This window comes from Bombus fervidus, chromosome 7 (assembly GCF_041682495.2).
Source record: "Bombus fervidus isolate BK054 chromosome 7, iyBomFerv1, whole genome shotgun sequence".
Taxonomy (NCBI): Eukaryota; Metazoa; Arthropoda; class Insecta; order Hymenoptera; family Apidae; genus Bombus; species Bombus fervidus.
Window position 1 is genome coordinate 15,012,299 of NC_091523.1, and position 21,524 is coordinate 15,033,822.

A 21,524-nucleotide genomic window follows, 5' to 3' on the forward strand; every position below is an offset into this window, starting at 1 on the left:
AAATTTTGTACTATACGCATAATATATCCATAAAAGTTTTCTATAGTAAGACGTTGAACTGCTTTCGTGAATTATTATATTTCGTTTAATCTGAAAATCATTCTAAACGATCTTTCGCACAATGCATGAAAAATTTTATCGAAAAATACGGAGGTTTACGAAAAATCAGGTCGATAAGACGATCCAAAATAAGATTTTCTTTATCGTCTTGCTGAAGACTGGAGATTGCGCTTTCACAAAGTTTCAATCCACTTTGCCGAGATCAGTTTCGTCAGTTTTTTCTCTCGTAGCGAGAATTTCTCGCATCGCATGCAAACTTCAGGCCGTTTTTTAATTTTCGATACTTTCTAGTCTTTTTGTTCCCCTTCTTCTTTTAACGCGTGTTTCTAATCGAAGATCAACCATACATCGTGAGCTTAAATTGGCGGTATGGTATAAGCGAAATCAGAAAAATTCTATGCCTTAAAATAAGACGAAAATCAGGAATAACAATTACATATCGTGTGTATTATATAAAATATTTTGAAATTTCATTAATACTGTAGCGAGATACAACTGTCGCGATCGTGTGGATCAAATTCGAAATTAATCTGAAAATAAATGCAGCAGGTACGAGTTACAAGACTGAAAGCAAAAAATTAGTGTACGGCTACTTTACGTAACAATAATAAAAACGTAATAATGTATTAAAAATGGCCCCACTGAATATCGCAGCACGTACTAGATATGATGTAGCTCCTATCTATATTCTCAACCTTCTTTCAAGCTTCATCGTATTCGTGATAATTATCGGGTTTCATTAGAGTAGAATTTCAAAATGTTTCTTATAACGCACGTTATTATACAATTATAATATATATATAATATAATCATAGTTCGTAATATTATATTATTACTCTCATCATCATAGTTAAAATCTATCTCGAAATAATTAAATATAATTAATACTATAAGTAGTCTCATTAAATACATCGACGCTAATTAATGTAACTGTTAATTTACTTAAATACGTATGTAAATTTTACGGACTTTATGTCATAGTAACGAATATCTAATCTTGTGACTCTCATTTCTCTTATCTCAACATTTATTTTACGTTTTCCAGGTACTGAACAATTCGATTTATTTCAAACTTTGTTAATATAATTATGGCACTTGGATCTCGCTACTAATGAAATTTAAAATTATTTTACGTAACATACATAACATATTGTATCAGCCTCTGTACATCACGAAGCAGATTAGATCTAGGCTTTTTAAACAAAAATCATATATTTCTCCGCACGAATGAATGCTGTTGCACGCGTGAATACCGATTACGTGAAACAAATGAAAAATATAAAAATAATCGAAGAGTACAACATGATTTTAGTTGATGCCTGAAAGGATATCTTTATGTGCTGTTACACGATGCAAATGGTCGTTCACAAATCTAACGATCTGTGCGCGATGATGTTTGCATTTAGTGGCGCGAATGCTCATAAATTTTACAGCTAGATTCTCGTTTGATAATGTGTTACTGAAAAACTGGCATTATCAACCTAAGCAAGGTTGCACGAGCAGGTACGGTATATTTTCTTGGAATTCCATTCGTTATACGCAGGCTGGAGCTCGTAAACGATGACATCATTCACGTTTGGGCATTGATAATTCAACGCAATCGGAATGTTCTGCTTCGATTATACAGGAACGTACGTTGTGAAGCATTGGTGAATACGTTACTTATCTGCCTATACGTAAAATGTTGAATCATGTGACAGGCGATCATGACTATTCAATATAGAAGCAAGTAAGAAGAACCGAGATGATTGTGGCGTGAAAAACAATTGGTTTCGCGTTTAACGGCCGATGACATCACTTCCAAATTTGGTCACTGTGTTTCACGGTGATTCTTTGTTACGTATCGCGTGTGCTCGTCAAAGGCTATCGCAGGTGATTAAGATTAATGTACATTAACGTTCAAAAGTATTCGGATTCTTCGATCATTACGAAGAAAGTGGGAAAAACACACGTTCAGTTCCAACATTAAATAATTCAGAAATACGATCGATTGACAACATATTGAATGTTAAAACTGTTCCCCTATAAAAAACAAACAAAATGGAAAAATGTCATCCCTGCGAAGACTATCATCTTCGTATTGAACTTGGTCCCATTATTAATCGCGATCGTTTTCATAACATGTAACAACTGTCTTGTTCGTTGGAGGCGCTCGAGGAAAGGAACGCAACGCGAGACGAAGGAACCGGGTCAAAGGTTGGCAAACCAGTTAAACGACGAGCGTGACGAATTGACGGACAGATCGAGGTTCGCAAACGTGGAACTCGGTCGGTCGATCAGAGTTTAAAACGAAGCGAAAATCGAGATGAGATCACTTCCAAACTTGGCCACGCTCGATCCCAATTATTATCGCTTTACATATGCTCGATTGAAGTCGATAGCAGGTGATTGCAATTGCGTGCACGCGGCATACGTCACTTGGTATTCCGTTGCCTCTTATTAGCCAAATGCACGAACAGATATATTCATACTCGTTTCATCGCGGTATTACTCGATTGAGTTAATAACTGTTTACTGCCGTGGAGTTTGAAATTGTCGTGCTGTGAACGTAACTTGCCTCGGGGATTGCGGCGCTCGAAAGTGCTCCGAGCAAGAAAATCATTATGCGGCTGGTTCCTGCATCAGGCTAAACGTTCACCAGCCCGCGAACGGAAATATTTACGGTGTGTCGCGAATGTCGCAATGAAAACGAAATCACGGTGTTTCGATTAAGTGCTGTCGGTGGAAGAAGCGAGGCTGTACGATTGATTGAGCGTTTAAATTTACGTCATTTAAGACAGACAGAAAGTATTCTAACACTTATAGAAACCCTCCATGATATTTTTAGATTGATTTCATATTTGATCGATATCATCACGATGATCATTCGTCATTACGACGTTAATGAAATTTCAGAAAGTTTCGTATAACGCGTATAACATATCCGTAAAAATTTTACATGATATATCATGTATATAGTAAAATATATTATTGCCATGTTTTTTAATAGATAATTTAAATTTATAATTTAGTAATTGCATAAAAAGATAGTTAACGTTGTTTCTAGCTACTAATTGATCATTAGTTTAGACACTTCGGTCCAATTCACGTACTATAAATTCATCCAAGTGTTCGAATATGTTCAAGTACATACTACATTAACCAGATGACGAAATAAACGATTAGTCGAAACGTCCAAACAGTTGTTCGTTTTCATTAGGAAATGTTATTTAGCAACGAGTTGGACTACGTGTCGTGAGATAAAGTAAATCGTACATCGCCTCGTGCAAGCCGTTCGACGTTGTTATTGGTGTTAATTGAAACGCAAGCAAGATTTATCGGCAAAGACGTAAATGTTTTTGACGCGTTCCGTGATTGCAGAGGACGCTGTACAACGTGGTACTATAATTAGTCGTGAGGAGAGACACTGCGTGAAACACAGATACAATTCTTTTTTTCATATTTTTTAACACTACAGCTGTCCTTCAAGAGAGAACAGCATTTTGCATGTACGTCGAAGAATATCGATAACATAAAATGGAACAAGCACGTTACTGTAAACCAGCGCATATCGTCTTACGAAAGAAGAATCGTTATGAAACATCGTGAGTACGAAGCATCGCGATATTTTGGCAATTGGAATTGTAGAAAGAGTTCCAACTTTTTCGCATTGCAGATTGACCCTGTATCAAGCATTCTCCTCGCTCTCCATGTTTCTCTCGGTGGTTCTGCTGGATCGCTGGGTTGCGTCAACTTTATTTTTAACCGAATAACGCGCGAGAACCTACGACCTTCGCCTGGTTTGGAAGTGAAAGTACTCGACGAACTTCTTCCGCGACTGTCTTTGTATTTATTTTATTTCCCTTGAAACATCGGTAACTCGATTATATCATTCGCTACACTATGCTGAACTCACGCGTTCTACCGATATTTATTTACAGAGAAAACTCGACCAATAAAATGCTTTTCCTATTCGTGAACTTAAGTACTTGAAAGTACTTCCTCGAAAGAAAGATCCTCGTTCTTACCGTTATCCTTCCTTATTTGATTCTCTGATTTACTCATACCTTGCTACTACAGTAGAATCTTAATTATCCAAACTATGTAATCACGACACATGCGCAGTCTTGATAATTCATTTTTGTCGAATACAGCGCCACGAAGGGGCAATATCTAAAGATTCGTTTCTATCTAACGCTATCTGTAACTATGGAAATACTTGCTAAAAGTATGGTAAATTTCCATTACGAAATCATAATTGTTAATGACCGAAAACATTTACACAGTATCGCGCATATATAAATGCTCTGGTAATCAATCATTCGTTCATTCATTAATCAATGTTCTAATAATCAAAGTTCTACTATACGACGATTTATCGTACTCTTATATGACTATTATTTCATCTTTACGTGCTATGCTTAAACCAAGTTTTACGCAAGATTTTGATTTCATAAAAGTACAAGGAAGCATCGTTTAAATGAAACGCGATTATCTTTCGAAGAACAACCTCCGCCATTCTGTTTCCTTCCTTAACAAACCAAAGGATTGACCAATAGTTTCACGTCGTTACTCACCACATCTTTACGCGTGTCCGTTGTAAACTCGCTGATGACACGTTCCTCTAACACGTTACGAACGTCCTGCACCGAGGTGAACGACGACTGATCGATTACGTAAGAAGATTCCTGAACTATATCAATATCCATGACATCCTTCCTGGTGTCCGTCACATCGTGTTTCACGACTGAAATTTTCATCGTATCATCTTTCGGCACGACAGAACTTGGTCTGTCTTTAGGTTCGTCTCTTGTGGGAGATTCTCTTGGTCTCTTTTTTTCGTCTACCGGTTCCTTCTGTTGGTCAGCCGGTTTCTTCTTCTGATCTTGCGGCTTCTCATACACAAACGAACCATCCCAAGTTGACGCGCCTGGTTTAGTCGGTCTCATAGATCTATCCACCGGACTTTTCTCAGGACTCTTAGGACGTCTTTCAGGAGACTTTCTCCCGTCTTCAGGTTGTTTTCCAGATGGTGATCGAGGAACCTCTCTTCCAAGTTCTCTTTCGGTATCTGCGGTGCGTTTTTTATCGTCGATTTCATGAAATATCGTTGTAGAGACCTTGGACGAATCAAAAACTTCGGAATCTGAGGCTAGAGTTCGTTCGAGCGTCGTCGACGTGACAAATTCAGAAGTTTCCATTGTAGTGTCCGATAAAGTGATAGATTTTTCAGTGAGATAAGTCGGTTTCTTATCTTCTGGCAATTTTCCATTATCTGCTGGCGACGTTCGAATAGGAGCTCGTTCATCGGTAGGACGACGTGAAACGTCTGTCGATGGTTTCTTATCGGTAGGCTTCTTCGCGGGTTTTTCGTAAACAAACGAACCATCCCACGTTGAAGCACCTGGTTTGGACGGTCTAAAAGAGCTGTCAGTCTTACTAGGGCTCTTAGGACGTTTGTCAGGCGACTTGGAGTCTTCTGGTTGCAACCCTTTATGTTCCAAAGTTTTCTTCTCGGGACTCTTAGATCTATCTTCGATCGTCACAGACTTCTGTATCGTCGTTGGAACGCCATTACGAACAATTACTGTCTCTACGGAACTCGTGGAGTAATCCACGTTCGACGAATCGGTATAACTCTCGTGTGTGGTAGACTGTTCCAATACAATGGAATTGCTATAGACTTCTGAACTAGTGGATACTTGCTGAGAAGTATCACGAATATCCAAAGTAGTATCACTGACGTGCTTTCTCGATTTCGGTATTGGACTTTCTCTCGGTTCAGGTCGAATTTTATCTGCCGGTCTATCAACGGATTCTCTGCTAGACGGTCTTTTCGTTTCTGGCGATTTCTCCATGACGAAAGTTCCATCCCAGGTCGACGAACCAGGCTTGCTAAGCCTGGTATCTCTTCCTTTAGGTGTCTTGTCGGGAGTTTCTGGTCTACTCGATGTTCTGCTCGATGGACGATCTTGGCGAACAGGTTGCACGTCGTAAACAATCGTCTCGTGTACGGAAGATAAACTAGAATCTTTGACATCGGTGAAACTCTGTTGACTCGATGAATGTTCGACTACGTAAGCCGCTGATGAAATTTCCGCCTCGTTTATCGAATTGTCCTCTGTAACGTCGCGAATGATGATAGAATCGGTCGGCCTTCGACTATCCGGCTTTCGACGTTCATGAACTTGCGGCTTTTCGTAAACGAAACTGCCATCCCAAGTGGATTGACCAGGTTTGTAACACCGCGAAGTAGTGTCACGGGTAACTGATTTTTCCGGAGTTAATCGTCGAGGAGAACCTCCATCTCCGGAATCTTCTTCCATAATTATTTCAGAAACAGAGGTCACCTTTTCGCTAGTCTTTTTCTTCTCGTCGGTGGACGTAGCGTATTCCACGACGTACGAAGACGAAACAGACTCTGACATACTGGAGATATTCTGCTCCTCCGTGACGTCTTGGACATCCACGGAATCGTGTCTTTTCGCGCTCGTTCTAACCACAGTTTTGTCACTCGATAATTTCTTACCGCCATCCTGTGGTTTTTCGTATACGAATTGTCCGTTCCACGTTGAATCACCGGGTCTCGTAATTTTTCCTCCTCTAGTAGACGACGATCTGTCTCTTAAAATCTCCGTTTTACTAACAGGTTTTCCATCGATGTAAATTTCCTCTGTGACATCTTTGCGTTCTTCCGAAATGAACCTCGAAGAGTCCGTGCCGCCTTGTACCACGTGGACAACGTTCGAAGATTTCTTTTCGTAAGATCCGTCAGAACTTTTCTCCTTGAAATCCGTTCTCTGTGTTGATTCTATAACATTGTCGCCACCAGGATGATGAAAGACAGAAGCATCTGACACGTTTCTTTTTCTCGGTTCTAGTGTTTTTTCCACCATAAAAGTACCGTCCCACGTAGACTCTCCAGGTTTCGTGTATCGAGTCGATCCTTTTGAATGTACTTCCGTCGTAACTTGCCTCTGTCCTCCGGTAAAATCGATCGTGTCCTCGGAAACCTGTTCGTGAATGTCGCGACCGATCGAGTTAACGTTTCGATCAAAACTTTCGATGTTAGTCGAGCTAGAACGACCCTCGTCGATGATAATTTTCGAGTCCTGTATTACCGTCGAGGATGAACGCTGATCGATAAACGAACTCTCAGAGATTTCAATGCTCGACATGCTCTCTTGTACATTATCGGTGTTAACTTTGGACATCAAGCGATCTAGTTTTGCCTTGTCGAGACTGTCCCGGTCTGTTCGAGACGTATCGACGTTTCTCGAGATGTCCTTGTCTTTAGCCGGACTTTCGCTAATAAACGTGCCATCCCACGTAGACTGGCCGGGTTTGTTGCACCGCGTGACAACGTCGCTAATTTTGTCCGCTTTTACGCTGCTCCTCGCTGTACTTTCGCTAACAGTGGCGTTGGAGGAAGAATCGAGGATGACCTTGTTACTGGCGATTCTGACATCATCCGTATGTTTAACTCGACCTACGTCCGAGGGTACGACCGTGGTCTCCTTGTCAATGATGCGACTCTGAGTGGCTGTTACTCTACCGTTGTCATCGAGTTTTTCACCTGACTCGTGGAACCTCGAGATATTCGCGAACGTTTTTCCATCCTTGGTTGTCTCTTCGTACGTTTCTTTACTGGCTTGTTTGCTTTCGTACGATTTTGATGACGTATGTATTCTGGGAGCGCGATCACCGTTCACGATACCGTTGGAAGTCGTCGTCTTCGATAGCTGATCGTAATAATCTCCCATCGAAGACGACGTTTCCACGACCATCGAAGAGGATACAGATTTCTGAATAGTTTCTGCTCGAGACTCGCTGCGACTCTCGGACGATCTACTAACTTGTTCCAACGTTTCTCCTCGATACCCATCCGAACGTACCTCGACGTCCTTAACATTTTGTGGACTGTCACGAGCAGTTTTTCCCTGTTTAACAGACTGTATCTGTTCTTGCGCTATAAAGTCCTGAGAACTCTTACCCGTTCTATATGTAGACGTACTTTGACCAACAGTCTGAGGAGCAGACTCGATCACCTTAATTACGTTACCCTTGGAATCCATGATAACCTCGCGACTCGCGCTGGTTACCTCGACGACGCTGCTCCTAGATTCGCTCTCCATAATCTGTGTCGCTTCCTCGACCACGCTCGTCGACGATACCATCTCGACCGTCTCAACGGTTGTCATATCCGAAGAACTGGAAGAAGTCGTGGCGACTTCCTTCGAGTTCCCCTTGCTCTTTCCACTCGTCTTCTTGTGTATAGTCATTTTAACTCACTTCTATTCACAGTCGTATACCGATCTTTCATGCGAGTGCAACAACACGAGGTAACGATACAAAGGGCAAACTCGCGTCGCGCACCGAAACCGTAGGAAAATAGACAAAGACCAAGAACTATCCGTATGTTTACTTTCTATCACGATAGGAAACACGCGATCACTCGAGCCGGACTGAAGCTTCACTACGACCGGCCCCGTTTGCAAACTCGTTTCTCTTCGTCCCTCAAGGCTCGGTCTATTATACCGTGTATACCAACGATTATACACACTCTTCGCCTTTTCCACTGTGTCTCTTTGTTTCTCGTTTTCTGCGTGTCTCCGTATAACGTATACGTGCGTTAAATCTGCGTGCCTCGGTGCAGAACGCGCCGTTAGAATGGTAAACGCGGGAGAAAAGATTCGTTTTGATGTTCTCCGTCCGGTACCGCGAGTCGATGTGGCATCGACGATGGCTCGCTGGCCCTAGTGACCACACCATACACCGTTGCTCTCCGTCACTACCATTGCCACGACGTACGCGAACCACGACTCTTTTGCCTGGAGAACGCCGATCCGGCCTCCCTACTTTTCTCTCGTATGTCGCCCGGCGTGGGATGTTACCGCGTATTCGCTCGTGTCTCGCGTCCGTGTGCGTGCACACGATCCTTCTAGCCGATTCTTATTGTACACCGTTCTCGAGTGAGTAGGCGAGATATAACTCTTCCTCTCTTCTTCTTCTTCCCAAACCGGGTCTTGTCCTCGTTCTTCTTTGCCCGCTTCGCCTTTGCCCGATCCTCTTTAAGGATAATCCACCTCCAAACGCTCTCTCGCCGTCTTTTCCTCCGTTTTGCGTTTCGCTGTGCGAAAAATCTCACCTCGAATCGTTCATTCTGGTGAGGCATTTTTACCGAGAAGCAGAATGTTTCCCGTTTCTGTCAACGTCGCCAGACGACTAAAAGCGACTTTGCTAATACACCACGCACATACACGTGCTTATGTGCATTCGTTAGAAGAGTACACATACTGTATCAACAATATTGTATAACCGCCTGCAGCGCGAGCGTGTCTATCTACGTTTCGTTACGCTCTACGGTTATTTGTCTGCTTCAAATTATGAGTCTGCTTTGACTGATCGTAAAATTCGTTCTAGCTCCTATCGACGTTAACGTAGGAACGTTGACTCGTAAAAGGATAGTTGTTGTCGAAGAAAAATTTTTTTTATTAAAAGTACATATGTTAATATTCTCGCATTCTTAATTTGTAAACCACGGAAGACGAGCTGACTCATCGCTCGGATTGTATATTTGTTAGATATGACGATGTTTTTATTTAGAAATCGCCTATCCTTTTTACATTTTAATTAAAATGAATCATATCGTATTTACATTTACGAGTTACTAAAACCGACGTATCTAAAATTTTTTTTCTTTTTTTATTATACTTCTAGATTCGCGATTCCAAAAAATTTCTAATTAAGGAACGATCCAATTGATACGTTAAACGTCCACGTGACGTTATGTACGCCGAATCTTCGATAATCATCTATCAACCGTATCTCGCTGATTACCGATATTCTATCACAAAAGTTCTTGATCATTACATAAACTCTCACACCGCTTCTCCCACGATACTTCATTTACAATTCAATGCCGTAAAATTCGCATCCAGATGCAAGAAGTTGTTCGTGTTCTCGTCATTCGATACGCATACTTACCTAGCGCCATAAATACGCGCACCGATGCATTGGTCGATTCGTTCATGTTACAAGTTCATCCTATTGTGTAACGACAGCTCTAGCTGGCCAAATCTTTTCTGTGGATCTTTTTCATATAGAATGATAAATATGGAACATCTTGGCGTTCCGATCGCTAAATTCTATAGTCTGTTCAGTCTGTACACGTACGTACGATATTTGCCAACGTTAGACCGTCTTACAACAATTTTATGGAGGCCCGTCGACCGAAACGGTCGCTCTGTTTCGTTCGCGGCGAATAAAGCCCGTAAACGCACACCCTCTATTTTTACGCGTCGCGTTCGCTCGCTGTAAAAGCACGTACGGTTTTCTCTTTCATTCGGAGGCTGACGTGGCGCATTAGGCGAAACACGTACAGGAACAAAACTCTCTTTGGACGCGACTTTATTCACGTGTGTGGCCGCGCGTGTACGGCTTCAGCTTCTTTCACGGCGAAAGATATTGCAACCGAAGCGTAGCCGACATTTACTCTTTTCGCTTTCCATCGTAAGAGATTACGTCGACGACGATACCACGTACGCGCGTCGCGTTACAGGTACAAATGCAATTTTCGCCCCCTCGCGTTGCCGAGCGTGTTCGCCGGAACACGTTCGCGTCTTCCACTACGATTCGGTATACACGGGAATCTGTAGCCGTTCTTTCGAGCAACGTGTCACAGACAAGGAGAAAGAGACGACGATGTTCTTGTTTATAAGCATATAGCGATTACGACTTTGAATGGGCCCGTTGTTGAAGATAAAAATTTGTACTCGTATGAAGATTACACGAGCTATACGCCGTGACTGTAGGTTCTTTATCCCTCGGACTACCTAGTTTCTAAGATACGAATCAGATAAGAAAAGACTATGATCGTTTGTTTAAGTATTGTAGTAATATTTAAAAAATCTCTATGATACCAGTAGATACGGATGAATTGCATATCGAATTATTAACCGTAAAGTTTGTCAGTGATTAAACAAATAATTAAAACCCATTATTTGTTGATTCTATTAAGGAGATGCGTATTACTTTTAGGTATTAGTTCGTCATTAATATAACGTTCGTGTACTGTTCCTACAAATCGACCAAAGTGTCCAGCTGCTCATATGCGATAGCGTATATTAGGACTGAAGCTTGCATGAACGCGAGGTTCGTTCATTCATCCATAATACCTTATACTAATCATCGCGTTTCGTATGAAAGCAGCAGGTGTTCTAATTCTTACGAACTCTACGTAACTATCTAATTACATTTTCTAAAGCTCTCTAACCGCTTCAATGCATTCATGTCACGACTATAACGAGCTTTCCCTCTAAGTGAAATTTAATTACACTTCCATAATCCATAATTAAGAAACGGACAAATATGTCGTCCACGTTTACATCTTCATTCGATCTGGATGCGCACGTTTCTCTCGATAAACCGCCTCGTTAACGAGCTTTGAACTTTCAGAACTCAGCAATGCAGTTACGTACGATGATAGCGACGAAAGAGAAATTACGTACATTATCGTTCGCGATACGATATGTTCGTTTTCTGAAGAAATAAGATCGGTCGCGAATAAGCACGAATACAAAATGAACGTGTCTGGAGGAGAGGCAGAGCAGAAGGGGATACTAGCTCGGAGAAACCGGTCCTTCGTGATGTCTCGATGTAAACCAGGCGATGACGTAGACCGTGGAGAGCCGCGATCGCGGCGTTCCCCTTGGAGGTGTCGGTCTGGCTCAGCAATGGCCATTATTTTCGCGTACACTATCGCAGATATAGTGGCTGATTGCACCGCTGACGATGTCGTTAACGAGCTAGCAGAGTTGAAGGAATTATTGTCAGATTGCCCCGTGATACAAATGGAGGTGCGGTAACACTGAAATTTATCGCACGGAATTGGCCTGCCCTGGGAGACTTATCGCCAATGTCAATGCCGCGTTTCCGCCAGCCTCGAAATCTCCAAACTATCCTTTGAACGTCCCCAATTCGTTGACTCCCTATAATTTATCATTTATTAATTAGCATGAACGTTTTAAGACTCTGCTGTCTGAAGAATTCCGTTTGGTTCGTTCAATTCATGAATATTCTGATCGTCACACGATTGAAACTTATATGTTTCGCCAGTGGATTATAATATTTAAAGTTTAGAAAGTATCACGTTATAATAGAAGTACGATAAAAACGAGTCTTTCATTTTATAATATTATTTACGCGTTATTCGACATTTTTTAGTCGATCTTATTTTATTATTTTAATCGTTTCGAAATACTTAGAAACACTGGTTACCGGAATCTATTAGGTTGTCCGGAAAGTTTCTTTCATTTCATATGGTGATAATAGATGAGCAACAATTTGGCGAAGGAGGCGATCCATTTCGTTCTATTTCTATGATTATGTTCCTACATAATTCGATAAACTAATATAAAACAAAAAACATTGTGCGTCTATTATTTTCTTATAAAACGAAAGAAACTTTTCTAACAACCTAATGTTTCTTATTTTGTCTTCCTATAACGATTTCAACTATGACCAACTCTAACTTCTTGTACGCTAAAGCCTTTTCATTTTATCCGCTAATGGATAAATAACGCTCTTGCATAAAGACAATTTCCACGTACCTCGGAGTGACGTTACATCGTCGATGAGCTTTCTTTAAACGCGACATCATTGCCTGATTTGTTATTAAGTATTACACAAACCGAGTAAGAATCTGTCTGTCCTTGGTTAAAATAAATAACCCTATGATGCAACAGGAAATGCGACGTTAAGCAGGAACGCGTAACTTTGATGTCGCATCGATCGCGATCCAACGACCTTCGAATCCGAGACACGCGATATTTTACTTCGATAGGATCACTAAATCGACGTTGAATCATTACGTAGGTAGTATCGCATACGATATAGAGGAAGTACGCTCTTTCTTTAGTCTGATGGCCTTTGACGCTTTTCCTTCGACTTTTCGCTCGGATGCATATTTAATATGCACCTGTACGCAACACGCCGAGGTACGTTTAGCGAAAACAGCAATTTTACATCGATCAAAAAATTAGAACTATTTTTACAAGTTGTTTAACCAATTAAACACCAACGTTGCGCCGATGCCATATTCCGTTCGTAATTGATTTCAATTCGTTTAAATTATATAATACAATTTCGAACCTTGACATTATCATTATACACGTTCCATGTACATATTATTCGTTCGTCAAATAATACTATAGTTTCGTTATTACTTATTGCGATCTTTACAAAACTGTTTCGAAAGACATAGGCAAGAGAAGAGTATGTATTCTCGAAGCTCGAAGGGCGAAACATTTTTCAAGAGAAATTTCAAGTGAAATCATCATAAATAGCAAATATCTAATTCTTGTTAAAATGTGTCTTAACTTTCGCTACGATTTTCCCAAACAATCTACTATTATTTTAACACGCTTTTTATCCGGATAAAACAATACGTTACTCTATTTGCCTTTTACAATATCATTTATACATTCTCGCAACTTTCGCAAATTATTTCGTTGCATGATCCTTAACGGATCAAACAATGGGATGACACACGGCTGGTTCGGAGAAAAGTCGTAATGTCCTAATAAGGAAATATTTTGCGGTCGTCCCGCGAATCCATCATCGATTTCTGACCGGTATAGGGCTGCTGAAAAAAATCGAGGACGCAAAGTGCATACGATTGATCTCGATCTCGACGATCGATTTCGGTTATGGAGCGAAAGTACCACGCCCGTCTCGACGCGTTTCCCGTAAAAAGTGTCGTCAGGTCATGGCGTGGGTAGGAACCGTGCAAGCACTGCTACGTGAAACCAACTTCGATGCTCCGTATTTGGTGAATGCGTTGAAATCCGTAGGCGAACCAGTAACCGGTCGACCGCGTCATCCGGAGACCGACAAGTATACTACATAGGAACTACCACGTTCGGAATAGAAACGCCATTGAACAAACGTTTACGTTTACATATACGTTGTTTCAATACGTGCATTCTTCGTCTTCATCTTCGAAGTGGCAGACTAAACGAGAATTCCTGGAACTTCTATCGAACTATGAGTCATTTCTCTGAATCGTTGCTCATTTGTTATTCACGCATGATAGTTGTCGTTTCTTTCCATTTTAATATCGATGGGAATTGAGCGACCGTGATAATTAAGCTGTAAGCGTTTGGACACTTTGATCGTAATGGTATGTTAAATGTCAGTAGAACGTACAAATTAGTGACGAATTGGTAATTAGTAATTAGAAATGACACTTATACTATACCTTTATAGAACCAGCAGGCTATAAATTTAAATTAGTTGTTAAAAAACGTTAATAGCAACGTACTTTATCACATATGCCGTTATAAATTATCATTTGTACGTAAAAGTACCTACGCATATACGAAACTCGCGTGCCCTAATTGTTAAAATCATTGGACAAATATCAAAAATTATCCTACGAGCATACTTTAGCGTTGTCACTTTCTCGAGAAAGCAAGGATAAAAACTGAATAGAAAAAAAATTGGGTCGAAAGAGTTAAGAATGAGTATACTTGATATGGTAGCGAGGTGAAACTTCGTAAAAACGAAGGGCTCTATTTATTTGTAAATTCGCATCCACTCGTGATCCATTCGTATTTACTTAAGAAGAAGGACGTGATCGAATTCCAAGGCGCGGTTATGCCGCGACTCCTTGATCAGAAACGCTTTCCAGTTGCTAGTGTATCGCAATGTTACATGTAATGGATCGAGATCGATCGTTTCTCACGGACGTCCGTCGATCTTTATGGTTAACAGGGTTAAGTATATATGAAGAAAAAGTCAACCGCTTCGCGTAAATCAGGCTATCCTTTTCCACGTCCCTCTCAGGAGAATCGAAAGCTTGCCCAACTTGAAAGACGGCCCCGGCTGGCTCCTTTTATAATGGATAGCGCTATAATGAAGCACGGTACAGCGCGTTCTCTTATTAATTAACGTTAAAAGGGAAACTTTTGTAATTCCGCTTCTAAGACGAAGCGATGTACTCTACAACGACCCCTGCGCGCCATTCTATCGTCCTCAAGATCTCGACGTATCGGCCCTCCCTCGGAAAATAACGCATTCGTGGATAATTAAAATACCTCTTTCGAATTTTTCTCTAATAAAAAACTCGTTTCTGTCTGCTTTAAGAGATCTTCCTTTGTTTCCAAAAGCTCAATACACTTGAAATTTATGAAGCATACCTGCTCAGTAGATGTTGCTGCATCGTTCGAATTAGGATTTTGCAAATATTCGCAAAATTCGGTTTTCACGGACAAGAAAACCATAATCTTCTTTGCTAGTCATTCTATTCCTCGATATTTTTGTATTATTTTAATTCACACGATAGCCACGAGTCTATGGATTGAGAATGTGTTGGCACGTTGAATTTTTAGATAACTACAGCGTCTAATATTAGTTTCTCGTGTGCTTTGTACGACATTACAGAAATAGCATTTCTATGTATGGTCCTAATTCAATGGACAATGGATATTTTTCAGGAAATAATGATGGCTTCTAATAACGCACCAATTCAAAAGTTCTTGGCCGCAACATTATTCTTATAACGCACTTTGACCCTGTTTGTCATTAGTATCGCACAAAGCGAAACGAATGCACGGTCACGCGTGGTTACCATTGAATACGTAAAATACGTCACACTCATGAAGTCACCAAAGCTATTGCCGCATATTGTTGTATAAATTCCATGCCAGCACAGTGTACGCGATACTTTCTTATATTTATATTTCGGTAAATTTCGTATTCCCGGTGAAATTATCGCCAATGTCGAATATTAGTTAAGTTATAAAAAAACATATTGCGCGACAGGCCCTTTAGAAGCTACAGAGCAGGTTATTCTGAAAGGATCAGTTTTATCGAAGTGACAATTACATGAGAGGGAACAGTGTTTCGATATAAATAATAAAGTGCAGCGTGAAGAACGTGTAATAACGTGATCAACGAAGCCAAACGAAATTACATTATACCGAATGAAAAGATCGTGAAGCGGTTTAACTAGCAGTTTCCGAGCGTATAATGAAAAATTTGATGGTAATTTCATCAGCGAACCGACCATAAAAATGAGTACGCTCGAACACACTGATCGCTTTAATCCCACGATAATGAATAAGGATGCACGAAACGAGGACACAACCATGTATCGCATTGATTTACGTTAAAGGAAGCTGATGGTCCCGCGGCATCGGAAGCATAACGAAAAGAAAAGGGCAAGAAGAGGCGTCGTCTCTCGTTGCGTTCGCGGCAAACAGCCCATAAGCGGACATACCAATTTCACATCTCGTCTCGAATGAGATGGTAGGGGGATGATACAAATACATATACAGAATGCATATGATGTCATGGACTGTTTCGTTCGGTTTACTCATGGCAAGGGTAAAGTCTCTTCGCGGACAATCCTTAATACCGCGATAAATATTCGAGAGTGTTGGTAAGAACCACGGAGACACGAGTACGTAGCCAGCCGTACGCGTACGTAAGTAGACGACAGATCACGTTTCTCCGTATACGACCATGACACTAAATTACAGACTTATACAGTGGTTGTCAATCTGCATTTACAAGTAAGATCGCACCATATACGCGCGACGCGACGCAATTAATCATCTTTTTCGTGTACTTGAGAAACCAGACTGCCCAGACCCAATTCAAAGCGTCATTGTCATGCCGAGTGAAAAGGGAAGCCAGAATTAGGACACTCGATGCAAACACGGTGAGAAGCAAATAGTAAACACGGTACATAATTGATCGAAAAGTGTGCATGACGTTGATTAATCATACACCTTTGTGCTGCAGAAATATGTATCAAGGCAGATTTCGTTGTCACAAAAGGTGACAGTCACCTGCGACGGTGTTGATATCAATAGAAATGTAATTACGATCTTGATATTAATTTTTGAATTGAATCATGGTCAGGGATGAATTGGTGCATGACAGCCGATACGATGTAATTTCGTTCGATGGTTCGCGCATAAGATGAGACCATATGATACGGAAAACTGTCGGGAGCTATCGATAACCGCGCGCGAAGAAAACCACAAGCGGCATTGGCACGCACGTAAGGGACCCCTTATCTCGGGAACAGAAACTACGGGGTCAATACGCCACCGCTTTGTAATCAGCCGCGTACCATGCACGCTTAAACGGATAATCATATTGACCGCCCGCTAATATTAACATTTTTCGGAAAGCCATTGCGAGGAATCGGCCTGCTAGCCTACATATTGCTCGAGTGCCCTCACACGCGAGCTCTATCCTCTTCGTATAGAGTTTTATCGAGATCAACGGAACAACGGGGATCGTACTTATACAAGGACGCATCCACGCGGACGGATACACATATACTCGTATATCTCTCTAGCGTTGCAGATGCGGTTACCAGAGAGAGAGTATTGATGAAACAATAGAAAGTACATGAACGCGGTACTGAAAGAACAGACCATATCGCGATCCACATACGCTCGGAATGCGAATGGTAGAAGTAAATGCGATGAAAATCGATCACAATTGTCGCATGAATGCACCCTTATATTCGAGGCACGATGTAATAGAGGATATATGTATAAGTACGATAGATTACCGTTTAAATATGGATGACTCCGTTTCTACTTTCGCTTTTTTTTTTTTTATTTTTGAAGAATAATTAATTGCGTTAATTGATCGATACTTCCGTGCACGTTAAGGTCTTCAAAGGAAATGCTACTCTTATATATGAGGAAATCGGATCATGTATAGAGCCCCTGTAAAGCGGCAGCCGTTATTACATCGCTGTCGGCTGTATGGTAGCATCATTAGCGTTGTGTAAGTCTTATAACCTCTCAGTGCAAAATTTAAATTTCAAATGTTAAATAGTAATTTTTCGTTACGCTCGACCGAGTAATTATATAAGTAAAGATATTTTCTAGTTTTGTACGAATAAAATTTCAAGAAACTAGAAGACTGTAGAAATTGCGCTTTCTGGAAGACAGATCAAAGACGACCCACGTCCGATTTCATGTACCATGCACAAAGGCATCTGTATTACATCGGATCAAAGGGAGAAAAGAATTTACTTTACGTTCTTCGCTTAACGTACGATCTTTCTTCTATTTTGCATACGAGTTAAATAGTTGAAATGTTCTAAGATAAAAAGATATTCACGAATCTAAAATATCGTGTATTCAAATGTAACCAATATAAACGACATAACTTTTCAAACGATACTTCATAATTTTTCATCTTCTTTTCCACTTTCAAATGACCACATAATTTTTATTAAAAATATTATAAGAATATTGATAAATATCGATAAGAAAATTTCGATAAGTTTGAAAAGTTAAATTAACACTCACCTTTCAGTTATATTTTTTTAGTAGCGTTTCTACACAACATATCGATCATCGTCTTGAGGGAAGATGACAGTGGTTCCTCGATCACTGTCCAGGTGAGGTGTCGTGGCGCTAATCGTCTGGAGGTATGGAATGAGATAACGCATTGTTTTCCGACGAAACCGAACGAACGTTTGGCACACATTCGGTAACGGCGGGACGCCGTTGCACCGACGGCGGTTCGCACCTCACAGATACATCGCGACGTCTGACGTTCCCGCGCCCATTGCCGTCGAGACAACGTCGTCATGACGACCGCGCATAACAACCTTTGCCCATGCGCATATCGTTTCTATTACGTAGATTATAAACGCGGCAATATACGGACCAGAAATGATTTTTGATAAAATATAACCAATAAAAACGGAACATGGTAAGTGTGTCTTGATCATTTTTACAGTTTAATAAATGAAAAAATTATCACATTCTTTAGTTTTATATCCATTTCCGTACGTTTATATTAAAAATATATATACTTAACCTGTGAAAAAGGTAAAATAGAGAATATGAACTTTTAAAATTTTGGACCAATACTATTAAAAAATATAAAAATTGTTCTTTTTGTGTTTTGTGCAATATGTCTGTTTTATCGCAAGCAGAAATATGATTGTTTTCTTTTAATAGCAAGCAATGAATTTGATAGAATAGCTTATTTGTAATATAAAAAATGAAGGAAGTAATTATAATAAAATTGTTGATATTTACATATGTAAGTAGGTATTACTAATACAATTCCTGATCCCTTTACGGAACATAGTAATAGTCCATATTTGATCTTGATCTATAGAATTTCTATGACTTTTAAATTTACATATTGCATACATTACATGTATAAATTTATAAATAGATTATAAATAGGTAAGCAGAAGAAATAAATTAACACTAGCATTTGCTTCTTCCTTATCTAAATTTTCTACATAACTAGATACTTACATCATCGATTTCACTATAAGTATTATATTTATATTAATATATATTTATATTAAACTAATATTCATATTTTTATTATATTCATCTATGCTTTGTATATTGACTAACTTTTACACTACATTTTTTAGTTTTTATTCAACACGTTAATTGAGTTGACTTTGAGCTGATCCAAACTGAGTTTGAGCAATTACATAAATGATTATGAATATTATACTTATAATATTAGGTACTTCGTGTGTTATCATTTGTTCATATGTTCAGTTTGCAATATAACGCTATATCATAATATAGAATAAAAGATATAGTTTTCTAACGATGGGATATAATTGTTGGAACTCACAAAAGTCACTGTTCTTTTGTTCTGCCTGTAAAAACAAATCAATAAGATCAAGGTATATTAAATTATAATTATACTTGTTTTACTTCTTCCTTCTATGCTTTATCATAACACATTCATGAACAAATCAACATACCTATTTAACCTCCTGAAATTATAATGTTCTTAAAAGAATCTGTGTTCAAATGCTATACGTCCTACATTCCTAAAGAATATTTCTGTACTCGAAGAATATGTATCCAGAAATAAAAGATCCAGTGCATTTTCTAAAGATAATCATGGCATTTAATCATATTATTTTCATTTAATAAATTAAACTAATCTTTTCTAAATATTCAACAAGCTGGACATATTGTAGAATTAGATAATACGTCCTTTTTAACTTGTCAAATTATTAAACACTAGAGAATTTTATTCAAACTATTTCCATTAACTAACATCTATATTAATAAGATTTATTGTAACAATATATTATACATAAAATATAATTCTGTTTTATAAATAAAAAGTGACAAACTATGTTACAAAAGTATTAAGCGTTATATATTATTGTTCTATGAAATGAAAGTCTTTTTCATTATGATATGTATGATATTAATTATCTGCAATTTATTTTGAAGTTAGTGTGACAATAAAAAATGAAGGAAATGGATAGGTCCTTTTGATATGGATAAAATATCAAATAATCTAATCAATAGAATTTCTTGATATATTTTATTAATAACTACAGCATTAATAAACAATAAAGAATATATCAAAATAAAAATGAAATCTTAACATTGAAATTACAAATAGTACAACATAGTACTAAATGCTTGATATAGAGTAATGCTAAAACCTACAAAAAAAGCTAGTGCTCTATGAGGTTGTTTTGAGAAAATAGCATATACTGCTGTGTGAACAAATCTAGCAATTACAAAAGTCCTAATTAACATTGAAGCCAACCATGTAGAAGGTCCTGTGGTTAACCAAGCGAATGTAACAATATACCATATAAGAATATTTTCCAAATCATTTAAATGTGCTCTGCGTACGCGTTCAACTTCGGGATCATTGGTATTAACTTTTGATCCTTTCAACGTTTTTGTATCCTCGATGTTTGCAAATGCCTGCAATAGATATAAAAATTATATCTTCTGTTTTCGCATACGATATAAATACAGATAATTTTGTATTGCAAGTTAATGAAATGTATACGTACCAAATTTTTAAATCTGTAGCGTGCTGTTAATGGTGCCATCGCGAGTAATTTTAAAGCAAGTATACTTCCCCAAAATGCAAAAATTTTGAAAAGTTCGGGGTCTACGAGATTTGTGTTTAAGGTGGACATTATGAATGTTGTATATTGTGTATAATTCCGTGTAGATTAATTCGATGAAGTACGTTGCATAAATCGTGTCTTGCGAATTGCGTTGGAACGTTTGCTACGTACAAGGATTCTGATGAGACTATCCATAGTATTTGCGTTACATGTTAAATTGTATGTGCAAAGTGGGGATGCGTATAAAAAAAAAGCTAATGTCATCATATATCAACATGTTTTTCATGATGATTTTACAAAACTAACATGAGTGAGAAACGATAACAGTATCTATTGAAATGTGTTTTCATATATATTCTTATTTCAATATTAACAATTCATAGATATGTCTTTATCTTTCTTATGCTATGTAATATGTATTGTATTTTTCAATTAAATTCAAATACGTGATTTGACTATTCATGCATGCATCAGTCATATAGGATGTAGTATACAGATTTCATATACACTGGATTTTTGTATTCTTGTCCAACGTTATCCAATGAGAATGCGTTACACGGTGGTTCTCTCTGATTGG

The 21,524-nt window shown here is 39.0% G+C and overlaps 2 protein-coding genes and 2 long non-coding RNA genes across 9 annotated transcripts in view; 2 read left to right on the plus strand and 2 right to left on the minus strand.

The window, feature by feature from the left end:
* The window catches only part of Sdb (SAXO downstream of blistered), a 35,964-nt gene extending 27,194 nt beyond the window's left edge, over positions 1–8,770 (minus strand). For all 4 annotated transcript variants that reach the window (XM_072007742.1, XM_072007743.1, XM_072007741.1 and 1 more), the window contains exon 1: positions 4,617–8,770. In XM_072007742.1, the coding sequence (XP_071863843.1) occupies positions 4,617–8,321 (3,705 nt within the window). In that variant the 5' untranslated portion in view covers positions 8,322–8,770. The remainder of the gene's footprint in view (positions 1–4,616) is intronic.
* On the plus strand, positions 2,457–4,019 carry LOC139989431 (uncharacterized). Of its 2 annotated transcripts, XR_011800333.1 has the most exons (3): positions 2,457–2,847; positions 3,130–3,644; positions 3,716–4,019. It is a non-coding gene; the product is annotated as an uncharacterized lncRNA (long non-coding RNA). The 2 variants fall into 2 exon arrangements; XR_011800332.1 differs by having other exon boundaries at positions 2,457–3,644.
* Positions 8,771–15,606: 6,836 nt separating the features above from the next.
* Positions 15,607–18,280, plus strand: LOC139989434 (uncharacterized). Of its 2 annotated transcripts, XR_011800337.1 has the most exons (4): positions 15,624–16,765; positions 16,849–17,110; positions 17,736–17,853; positions 17,958–18,266. It is a non-coding gene; the product is annotated as an uncharacterized lncRNA (long non-coding RNA). The 2 variants fall into 2 exon arrangements; XR_011800336.1 differs by having other exon boundaries at positions 15,607–16,765; positions 16,849–17,853; positions 17,958–18,280.
* A 2,094-nt stretch (positions 18,281–20,374) lies between these two features.
* On the minus strand, positions 20,375–21,184 carry LOC139989428 (microsomal glutathione S-transferase 1). The gene is made up of 2 exons (XM_072007812.1): positions 20,888–21,184; positions 20,375–20,795 (listed from the first exon to the last, which is right to left on the minus strand). Exons 1-2 carry the CDS (start codon positions 21,014–21,016, stop codon positions 20,472–20,474), a joined length of 453 nt encoding a protein of 150 aa, XP_071863913.1. The 5' UTR covers positions 21,017–21,184; the 3' UTR covers positions 20,375–20,471.
* Positions 21,185–21,524: the final 340 nt, after the last annotated feature.